Source organism: Oryzias melastigma, linkage group LG18 (assembly GCF_002922805.2).
Source record: "Oryzias melastigma strain HK-1 linkage group LG18, ASM292280v2, whole genome shotgun sequence".
NCBI lineage: Eukaryota > Metazoa > Chordata > Actinopteri > Beloniformes > Adrianichthyidae > Oryzias > Oryzias melastigma.
Genome location: NC_050529.1, coordinates 5,306,583 through 5,318,379, shown reverse-complemented (window position 1 = coordinate 5,318,379; position 11,797 = coordinate 5,306,583). Strand labels below are relative to the sequence as shown.

Genomic DNA, 11,797 nt, shown 5'->3' with positions numbered 1-11,797 from the left:
CACCTCTAAGTCATAGACCATGGTTCTCCACCAGAGAAAGGTAGTTCACCCTCACTTGGTGGGTGGAGTGCCTCTGCCTCAGATGGAATAAATCAAATGGATGGATCAAATATCTTGGGGGGAGATCGGAGCATTGTTCCAGTACTCACTTGTGGTCATGAGCTCTGGGTCATGACCGACTGAAATGAGTTTTCTCTGGAGGGTGTCTGGGCGCTCCCTTAGAGATATGGTGAGGAGCTCAATCACCCGGAGAGAGCTCGGAGTAGAGCTACTTCTACTTTGTATCCAGAGGAGCCAGTTGAGGTGGTTCGGGTATCCAGTCCGGATGCCTCCTGGACTCTTTCCTGGGGAGGTGTACCAGGCATGTCCCACTGGACGGAAGACCCAGGACACACTGGAGCACATGTGTCAAAGTGAAGGCCCCGGGGGCCGGATCCGGCCCTCCGGGTAATTCTATCCGGCCCTCCAGATCATTTCATTTTATATCTTGCACTGATTTCTAATTTGTATAATTTTGACTAAATATATTGTTATGGAAAGTAAAATATTGAAAGTTATTTAAGCTTTAAGTTGATTTATTCTGGAATAATATTCCTGCCTTTTCATTATTTGTAATTATGTTAAAAAGTTACGGTTATATAGTTTTAAAAATTTGCATTCTGCTAGCTTTTTGGATTCTTTTTGGACAATTTTTAAGGCAAATTCTAGTTTAGCTAATATTTCAGCTACATGCTAGCCATTTTCGCTAAATCAGGCATTTTTCAGTTTTTTTAGGCGGTTTTGAAATTTAGCTATTTTTTCAGCTACATGCTAGCTATTTTGGCCAACCTAAGGTTTTTTTTCAGTTTTTAAGGCTAATTTGGGATTTATCTAATATTTTAGCTGGCTATCAGCGTTTTTAACTTTCAATCTCAGCATCTTCAGCTATCAGAACTAGCATCTTTAGCGGCCACATACAACATTCACACTAGCGTTATTGCAGGTAATACTATATATCTAGTTCATGATTGTGTTAAAATATTACGGTTTAAAGTTTTACTAATGTACTACGTCTCTTGGCTGGCCTGGGAACGCCTTGGGGTCGCCCTAGAGGAGCTGGAGGAAGTGGCCGGGGAGAGGGAAATCTGAATATCTTTGCTTAGACTGCTGCCCCCGATGGTCCCAGGTGAGTGGAAGAAGATAGATAGATGAATGAAAGACAGACTTGTAATCTTTGCTTAAACCGTTTACGCAATTAACGTAATTCCAACAAATTTCCAAAACGACTTTAATCCACTTCAGAATCTGTTGGAATGACTGTACATTAATTGCACATCGTAGAGTCACGGTAATTTAAAGACTCCAATATGAACTGATTGATCATGAACCTTTTCAGTTCAGAGGTCGCCGGTCCTTCAGGATTCCTGAAACAAAGACCCAAGAAGAACTCTGCTGAGAGGAACTGTTTCCAGGGATGCCTTTATTAAAGAGTCAATAACGTGCATTACCCGTCTGCTTCTAGAAAAATAACACATCATACATACATTCATCCATGTGGAAATCCAAAAGACTAAGAAAAACAAGAGACAGTTTTCGTTCTTAAAGCTAAAAATCCCTTTAGAAAGTGAGAGGGGAACCTGAATGTCGCCAGATCCTGTTCATGTCACCGTGTGTTTGTGCAAAGCGCTTTGGTGTGATGAACAGACCGGTCAAAGGGTTTCTGTCCTGTTCTTTAACAAAATGCATTGATATAATAATCGATAAAATGCAAAAAATTGAAAATACCAACATTTTTAAAATTATTCTCAGAATTTGTTTCGTCAACTTGGTAAACAGAGGAGATGGGATTATTTCGATTGTTTATCATGTAAACCACATGTATATCAAATGTTAGTAGCAATGTTCACACCATAAAACCAAAATGTTATCTTCATTGTCCTAACCCAAAGTACAGGAAAAAATGAGAAAAGTCTCAAGAGAGTTGAACTTTTAATTTAATTAAAATTTAAGATGGCTAAATCTGTAAAGAAGCTCAGGTTAATGTTTCTGTTTCCAAAGACACTTTTTAATCACACGTGATAAAAACAACGTAATTCCAATGAGGCCGAGAAAAGCGGCGTTTCGTACTGTATTTCTCCGCTCAAAGAACGGTTGGAGTTATATTAATTGCACAAATAGTTGAAGAGTTAGGGTAATTCAAGGATTCGCTGTCGGTCAGTAAGGGGGCTGCAAAAAAAAAATTGCCTAGCCATGTCTAGTCTAGACTATCCAAGTCTAGCCTAGCCTAGCCAAGCCAGGTCTAGTCTAGCCTAGCCAGGTATAGCCTAGCCAAGCCTAGTCTAGCCTAGTCGAGTCCAGCCTAGCCAAGCCAGGTCTAGTCTAGCCAAGTCTAGCCTAGCCTAGTCAAGCCAGGTCTAGTCTAGCCTAGCCAGGTATAGCCTAGTCAAGTCAAGTCAAGCCAAGCCAAGCCAAGCCAAGTTTAGTCTAGTCTAGCCTTGCCAGATCTAGTTTAGTCTAGCCTAGCCTAGCCAAGACTGGTCTAGTCTAGCCAAGTCTAGCCTAGTTGAGCCAAGCCAAGTTTAGTCTAGTCTAGCATAGCTTAGTCTAGCCTAGTCTAGCCAAGTGTAGCCTAGTTGAGCCAAGCCAAGTTTAGTCTGGTCTAGTCTAGCCTAGCTTAGCCTAGCCAAGTCTAGTCTAGTCTAGCCTAGCCAAGCCAAGCCAAGCCAAGTTTAGTCTAGTCTAGCCTTGCCAGGTCTAGTTTAGTCTAGTCTAGCCTAGCCTAGCCAAGACTGGTCTAGTCTAGCCAAGTCTAGCCTAGTTGAGCCAAGCCAAGTTTAGTCTAGTCTAGTCTAGCCTAGCCTTGTCGAGCCAAGCCAAGCACAGCCTAGTCTAGTCAAGTCAAATTAAATCAAAATCCTGTCAAACCAAGTCTAGTTTAGTCAATTTAAATTAAAATAAATCAAATTAAAATAAATCAAATCAAATCAAACATTATTTGTAAAGCACTTTCCCAACTCATCTTACTGAAAGTGCTTTACATAAAAAAACATTGAATTTAAAAAAACAAAACAAGATATCAATTTTTTTAAGTAACAAAAAGTAAAGTTCATAATAGTGTAAAGCTTTACGTTAAATAGTTAAAAAGTTGTGATCATTCAGAACATCAACACTGAGCTAAAGACCTGGTGGTAAAGGGTTGAGAATCCATCTTTTCCTGTAATTTACTGTGAAATAAGTGAGCAGAGTGGAGCATGTTGTTGAGGTGCTGGTTTGTGCGTGCAGTAACACAAACACACAGACACACACAGACAGAAACAGGCTGTTGTCCTCAGTTGCCGTGGAGGCAGCCTGAAGCCACAGGAGACTATTAGCGCCGTGTGTTGGTGTGATTAGCATCGCAGAGATCACAGTGTCATTAAAGTGGCCTTCAGGCTGAACGTCTCCATTCACAGCCGACCTGCAGCTGGTCAGTGGTCACAGGTCCGTGTGAATAATGCATCAGATGGTCGGCGGCGGTTCCTTCATCACTTCTGTGTCCTATCTGTACGAGAGGGCCTCCACCGTCTCTGGAGGACACCAATTCCCTTCACCTGCGCTGATTCCTGAGCCGCTAAAGTCAGAACCGCTCTGGGTTTGAAACCCCGCCCCCTTCTGAGTGAATCGATGGCCATCAGTCAGGGGCTCAGCAGAATCTAATCATGGATTCTGGAGCGGATCGATCCACAAACGACACGCAGCCGACCCGGACAGCATCCTCTGGAGGAGATTTATGGGAGTGATTGATCCCCCCCCCCCACACACACGTCAGGTCACATGACACGCTCCGAACCAGATGTCAGCGCGGCGTTTGATCCGCAGTCGTCGTCATTGACGAGGGGCGGTTGATTGTCAAACCTCGTGGCACAACGTGGCCCTCATTACCGGGTGGTGACATGCAGGCTGGTTGCCATGGCAACTAAGAGGGATCCAGATCCCCCTCCTCTCCTCCCCCCTCTACTCCCTTTGGTTCTCGCTTGTTCTGTTTCCGTCTTGAGTTGAAGGGAGGAGTTTGTAGGGATTAGAAGTATATTTATTCAGTTTGAACGCTACGATCTTTTGAGTTTAGAGGTAAACACGTCCACCTTTGCTGTCAGAGACACCGAGAAAAGGCGGCAGGTCTGACCAACCGGTCGATAACATCTGATAGAAAATCACTCCAGTACTGCTTATCTTAGGTCAATTCAAGTATTCAAGTATCGCATCATTTCATGGAAGGTCAATGCAGATGGATTTTACTTTACTCTTGTGTTTCTCGAGGTTTCACTTTTTTTTTGCACATTTTTTAGTACAATTATTCATGATGATTTCTTTAACAGTGCATTGTGTCTTTGTCCTGATTGGCTGTAGATCGTGTTAATCAATCTCCTCTGTGTGCAGAAGATCTTCAGTATTTCAAATCTACATAAATCTTCAATCAGGATCAGAACTCTGATTTCATTCTATAAAAGTAGATTCATTTTCATTCGAATGTTTGAACTTTGAGGGTTTAAAAAGTGTGAAAGTGTTCATGTGCATCTGAGAAAAGTGAATAAAGTTTGTAGTGAGGATTTTGACACCCCTGGTTTTGTTTATTGTTCTTGTGCATGAATTAAATGCAAATTTACAAAAAAAAATATCGTTTTTTTCTAGATATGAAAAAGGTTTCAACTCTTGACTTGACTCCCTTTCAAAATAAAAGACAAAGGATCATCTCAATGCAGTAAATATTGTAGTAGGTAGTTTAATGTCAGCAGTAATTAGTTTATTTTATAGTAATTGGTGGAAATTCATAAACTTATCTATGTAGAATTAAATCCGAGTGACCCTTACTGTGTTTTTCGGACCAAATGGCTCAATCAAAACCATTGAAACAGTCCGCTTTACAATAATCTGGCGTGTGTGAATCCTGGTTGTGCTACTGACCTGGAGATTGGTGGTATGCAGTCTTTCAAAGATGTTTTAATACGACTATGAACTTTTTAAAATGAGAAAACATTTAAATTTTCTTCAACCAGAGAGTCACAATGAAAGGCCCAAAGAGCCGCACACATAATCGCTGTAACTCTACAAACGTTTTTCACAATTGTGAAATTGTGAGGCTGAGAAAAGCCTTTTGTGAGACACGCAACACTTTATAGTAGTGAGGTGTTTACGAAATTGATGAGAAAAGCGACACCGATATGCAAAGCCGCTTTTCTCCGCTTCATTGGAATTACGTTGATCGCATAAATGGGCTAAAACTTGCAGTAACTCTAGAGTTAAAGGAATAATCCTCATTTTTGGAGTTTTTATCTGTACTTGTCTAACGTTTCTATAATTGTGGTGCCTCTAAAACGCTGCATGTCCAGTCCAGCCGTTATGAAGTACCGTTCTCTACCGTTCTGATGGACGGAGACACTTTCAGAGAGATGTTGCATCATTGAGTTCCTTCCTATACTTGGTTCTTGACATTTTTGGGACGGCGAAAAGCATAGTCAGTGCCTGCTATAGCAAAACACGTAAGGAATTCACAAAAACACACATTTGTTGTCTAATTGAAGCCAATGTCCCGATTGAAGCCAATGGACAGAACGTTTGACCTGAACCTGTTCATCTCACCTGTAAATATGCTGACGTGTACTTTTGTGTATATGTGTGTGTTTGTGTGTGTGATGCAGGTAAAGGTTGTTTTCTGATCAAACATGCATATTTTCTCTAATTCATTGCCGACAGTCGTATCATAATCAGTAAAATTCAGCAGCCTCTGCTCATGCCAACCCTTTGAAGTCTCTATATCATGTGACTCCAAGAGAGGAAAAGAATTATGATGAAATTCAAGTGAAATTTCCTTTAAAATAACCCCCCCCCACACACACACACACCCCCACCACCCACCAGCACACACAAAGGCCTCCCTGTTTGTGTCCAGAAGTCGGTCACTCGTCGTTCTTGCGTCCGGCCTGGTGGTGGATCTCCATGACAACGCCCCGCGTTCCTCTTCGCTTCTCACTTCAGTATAAATATCGGCATAAATCTCTATAACCGCAGTAAAGTGTATTCAGGAAGAGCTAAGCGAGAAGCCAGGGTACGGTTGGCAACTCAAACAGAAGCAAAGACAGTCTGGAGAAACTAAAGTAGTCCTGATATTATTAGAAGAAGTCTCTTAATATTATTGTTATCGCTGTTATTACTAGTATAACTGATAAATAAAGTTCCTTGGCCCTTTTTGATGCAGAGAGAGAGACAGTGTGCAGGCTGTTTGACAAGAGAGCAAAAGTTCAATGGCATGATCCCGGAAATATCCACCGTCCCAGAGGTAAAGGTTTTGGAAAGGTCGGCCATTTTTTTCCTTCTGACTCCTTCCACGTTGTATTCCATTGGTATTCCAGTCGTACGTTTGGTTAAAGGGAAAGACCAAACCGGAAACTTTCAAAAGTTTGTAATTCCATCGGAAAGATTTGTACTCCTTGTGGGAAAAACTGTGGCAGATGTTTATAAAGACGGTTTGTCCTCCTTCATTTTCAGCTATAGAAGCCCTACCACATGACTCAACTCAAAGTCAGTAGTGACACTCTGAATCTTTGGGGATGAGTTGACAGTAAAGAAATGCCTTGAAGTGTAATCCCTGCTCCTGTGGGATTTATTTGCAGTGGTTTTGTTAATTCTTGTTCTCCCTTCTACAAAGTGGATGGATGTCATGTTTGTTCATGCATTTTTTATGAAAACATCTACCACTGAGACGGCCTTTTTGTCAGTCATCCTTAGTGTTGGGTTGCTGATGGCGGGTAAACTCTGCATATCATTTGGCTGAACAAGTTTTTGAACTCTGAAGAGAGTTTCATGCTGGAGTTTAACACTAGCTAAGCACAGGGATAGAGTTTACACCTGGTCTGCAGTGTCTGTGCTATGACCATTGACTGTATCTGAGAACTGGTCTGAGTGAGTGTGACGTCATTCATAGAATCGGTTAATTTCTGGTTCCAACCAAATGAAGTCAGTATTAGCCTCGTTTCCACCGGTGGAACAGTGCAGTTTTGTATCATTTGTGGGCGGCCGTTGGTTGCAGGTTCATAGCAAAATGGAACGGACTGTTAGGTCAGAGCTTCTGTCAAAACCCATTGATTGGCGGAAGGTCATTACGCTGAAATAAAGTGGCAAGAAAGCGGCTGTGTTTCACTTTACCATCTAAAAAACATATGTTTTGTTTGTATGAAGTAGCAAAAGTGGACAAAAAAATTCTAAACCATACCGTACCGTATCATACCGGACCATATAGGACCGCTCAGTAGAAATGAGGATTTAGTTCCCATTTATTCACCATACAAATGGCGCCATGTTGGAACCAGAAATTGATCAGGCCAAGTCTGTCTGAGTCGAAATGTTTATGGTAACAACTTCCACCAATCAGAAGGGAGTTTGTTGGGAGGCCACACCCCTATAACTTGAAAGCGGGCTCGGGAGAGTCTGTCGAAGGTTTCGAGCAGTGGACGAAAGACACTCCAACTGAGGCCTGTTATTGGCGAATTTCTAACTTGAATAACTTGCACTAAAGAAAAAGAATTAAGAACATGTTAAAAAAAGTATCAGAGCAGAACTGGTTATACTGACAAATAGAATGGTTGAGTAACAGTTATTTGCTTCTCTATAGAAGTTTATGAAATTTTGGTTTCTTGGAACCAAAGAGCACTTCTTGTTTGGAAGGCCAGTTCTTATCTACAGTCAATGATCCGGCCCTACAACCAAAGAGGAAGCGGTTTTCTTTTTTGATGATTGTGTAAACAATTTTCAGCTACCATTGAATAAAATGGATCAATACTTAATTTTCATGGACTAAATCCTTCATTGGTGGAAAAAGACTAATGATGGAGTAGGAGACCTAAAACAAATAACTTCCTACAGCTTTTAACAGAATCTTTTCTTCAATGAGCCCCATGAGGCGCAGTGGTGAATCAGTTCCTCCTTAAATAATGCAGTTTTGACTGTATGCAAACCTGACGATGCATGAGCTAGTGTTCAATTTGCACCCAAAGGGCAAACTGTGTTGTCCCTGTGTGGAGGTGGGATGGAACAAGTGGACTTCACTGCAGAATGACATGATTTCCTAAAGCTATTATACAGTTACAGGTCATATTTGACGTCAACTGTTTGATTCTGAGCTGGAAAAATTGAGTCTGAAGTGGGATGGAGCACAGTTTAAGTCAGAGATTGCACGAGTTCACTCCATCACAAAAAACACACCTCATGAACTCTGACAAAACCAGAAAAGCTAATTTAAAGTACAAATTCACCTGAAAGTTGTCTGGATAGAAACAGAAATAATGAACATAAACTACATGTTTAAACTAGGCAGTATGTGGGTAAATGTTTTGGTTAAGTTGAGATATTTTCACAAGAAAGTCAATGGTTAATTTGTCCCATTCCAAATCAGCCTTCAGTGGTCATTTGAAGGATTGCAGCATTTGTTACCTTCTGGATTGCATCATATTCATAAATACACAATAGTGGGTGTTATGTAATCAATTCTGTACTTCTGTTACTAAACTTGAGACAACTCTGTGGCCTTGTGGAAGAGTGTCTGCCCTGAGAATGGACGTTTGTGAATTAAAATCTGCCGCTGAGTCATTTTTAGACTCCAGAGAACTCTAGAAATGGGACCCAGTGTCTCCCTACTTAACACACAGTATTAAGGGGCTGGTATGGAGGAGTCAAACCAAACAAATGGTTCCTGTCTTCAGCTCACTGCTTCCCCCAAGGGATGGGTCAACAAATTCATACATCTAGGTCTGTGACAACAAATCGGCCTTCATAGTAGTATAACTTGATTTACTGTCGTATAGATGGATAAAAAACGAATATATCTGCCGCCTGATGTTTAAGTAGTGATAAACAGTAGTATCCATGCCCGGGTCAGATTCTTGTGGGTCATCTTGACTACTGACGAGACCAAAGACAAAGAGGAACAAATGGGCTCTAACATGGATTGGTATGGATTGGCGGGTATGAGTATGACATTAGAATACACGTGTATGTCGTATATATAGAGTATATGTATGCTATTTAAGAGAGATAAAAATTTGCTTCACAAATGGATCTAATTCGGTTTTTGTGAAAAAACTTGAAAAAAAAAAGGATCTATGGCTCGGGTCGAATCTATGACTTGGGTAGGAACTATGTCTTGGGTATGATCTATGTCTCGAGCAGGAACTTTATCTTGGGTAGGATCTATGTCTTGGGTACGATACATGTCCCGAGTAGGATCTATGTCTTGGGTAGGATCTATGTTTTGGGTACGATACATGTCCCGAGTAGGATCTATGTCTTGGGTAGGATCTATGTCTTGGGTAGAGTCTATGTCTTGGGTAGGATCTATGTCTTGAGTAGGATCTACATCTTGAGTAGGATCTATGTCTTGGGTATGATCTATGTCTCGAGCAGGAACTTTATCTTGAGTAGGATCTATGTCTTGGGTAGGATCTAAGTGGGGAATTAAGTGTGGGTCACTTTATTCGTCTTTTCATGCCTTATTTCATTGAAAATGTAAAGCAAAGACTGGCGACCTGTCCAGGGTGTACCTCGCCTTTGACCAACAGTAGCCGGGATCATCTCCGGCAAACCCAGGACCAAGAAAGGGATACAGCAGGTTAAGAAATTGGATAGATGTGAAGTATAAACATTGAATAAGCCCTGAAAAATTCCTATAGCTGAAATAGTCAAACTGTCTCTTTAAACATCTGCCACACTTGGTTTCTTATGTCCTCATAGGTGTAAATACAAGGACCGCCACATCCTTCAGAACCGGCCACATTCTCAGGAACACTCCAGAATCCGTCCTTCAGTTCCACCGTGCGATGTTTGAACCCCTCCTCTCTGTCTCACAGCCATTCAGCAACAGTGAAGTAGATCATCTCTCTCCTATAGTTGCGTTGTAACAGAGTCCTCTATGACCTCGCAGCTGTCCTCCATGACATCATCACAGGGTCCCAGCCACCCACCCATCATCATACGCATGCCCCTTTCTCCATCCCCATGGTCGTCCAGCGCCCCTTCCTCGCCTCCACCCTGGAAAACGTCCTCGCTGGAGTCCAGGAGGCGCGAGCTGGACTCAGACATGTTGGAAGCACAGTGCAGGGATTGGCAGGGGCACGGGGGCGGGAGGGGCAGGGTCAGCAGCGAGTCCCGCCCATTCGTTCTCCGAGGCGAGAACGATGGGTTGTCGACTGAGCGGCCCACCTCGTTCAGGTGAGTTTCACTTCTGGTCACGCTGCTGAGTCCAAAGTCGGAGTGGCTGTGACTCCCTAAGGGGCAGAGCAACCCGTCAGAAATGGTGTAGGAGGGCGGGGACTGTAGGGGGAGTGGTGTGGGTGGGGCTTTGCGCTTGGACCGAGAGAACAAGTAGGAGAGGCGTCTGAAAGAGTCAGTCTTTGAGCTCTGAGAAGAGAGGCGCTGCAGCCGGCTCCTCGTGCGAGCCAGCGACGAAGTAAGTGAAGAGGAGACTGATGAAGACGGCGAAGGGAGGACAGAGGTGGAAGACGGAGGGAGGACGGTCGTCTTCAGCCCGTTACTCTTTGGTTTCCCCTCCTCTTCCTCCTCCTCCTCCCCCCAGCCGCTGCCCTCCTCCAGCTCTGCCTCATCCCTTCTTTCTATCTTTGTCATTCCCGATATGGAGCGCACCAGCGCCGACACCCCAAGCGTCGGCCCGGATTTTCTGTTGTCATCCACAGGGTTGGTGAAGGTGACGCTCTTTGACTTTGGGATTCCTGCACTTCCTCCTCCTCCTCCTCCTCCTCCTCCGCCACCTCCACCATCACCCAGTTCGCTGTCGTCTTCCGATGCCATGGCGCCATCGTCTTTAGTTGTCTCGCTGGAGGAGGAGTAGTTTCTTCTGGGAGGACGTCGGTTGCCGAGAAGATCCAGAACTTCGTAGCGAAAACTGGAGATGTCCTGTTTTAATTCCTGCAGAGAGATAAATAACTACTGTCAATACTTCATCTTAATGAGCCTTTCTCTGACTTTTATCAGGAAAGTTGTGAATTTTATTCGTGGAAAACTGAAAGCTAAAAAAGAGTTGGTAAAGAAGAGGGTAAGAGAAGGGGACATCCACGGGCGTCCTACAGGGCCATACGTTTCTCCTGCACACGCCATGTGTGGAGCACTGTTCAACAGCATCTTCCGTACGTCCTCAGTGTGTGGAACTTACATTAGCTTTACAAAATCTTTATGAGTTTTACGGTAACTGTAAGACACACTTGCGCACCCCATACGACCCAGCAGCTCCTCTCTAAAGCCTTGCATGGGTTTGGACAACCCAGAGCACCCATATGGATGTACGTGACTAGTGCAGGGATCTGCAGCCTTAAGCTAAAGGAACCATTTTGGTCTAGTTACTGACTAAAACCAAGGATGAGATCCAAACTCATTGTTTAGAAAAAAAAACACTTTATCTAAGCTTTTGTGACGATTAAGTCATTTATTCATAAAATGCACCTTTTTAATTATTATTATAATTGTCTTTGTTTAACGATGATAACTTCTTTTACTTTATTTTTCACTTTTTATTTTCAAATAAAGTACACCCTTGTGTCAAAGAATTTGAATTAAAAATGCAAAGAAATAAAAATAAAAGATGACATTTCTAAAATTGAATATAAATGTGACATCATTGGTGTGGAATCCAATTTTTTGAGTACATTCATTTATGTATTAAGCGTATTCTAGAAATTAATTACCATTATGTTTCTGATATCCGGCATGGTAAAATTCTAAATATAAACGACACCACTTAATCAATTACAATGAATTAACAAAAAAAAAAAAACCTAAT

The 11,797-nt window shown here is 42.4% G+C and overlaps 1 protein-coding gene across 1 annotated transcript in view; it reads right to left on the bottom strand.

Moving 5' to 3' along the window:
• Nucleotides 1-1,442: 1,442 nt before the first annotated feature.
• Nucleotides 1,443-11,797, bottom strand: part of trpc5a (transient receptor potential cation channel, subfamily C, member 5a) — a 124,138-nt gene continuing 113,783 nt past the window's right edge. Inside the window, exon 18 of the mRNA XM_024287580.2 lies at nucleotides 1,443-10,929. Coding sequence (XP_024143348.1) covers nucleotides 9,889-10,929 — 1,041 coding nt within the window. The 3' untranslated portion in view covers nucleotides 1,443-9,888. The remainder of the gene's footprint in view (nucleotides 10,930-11,797) is intronic.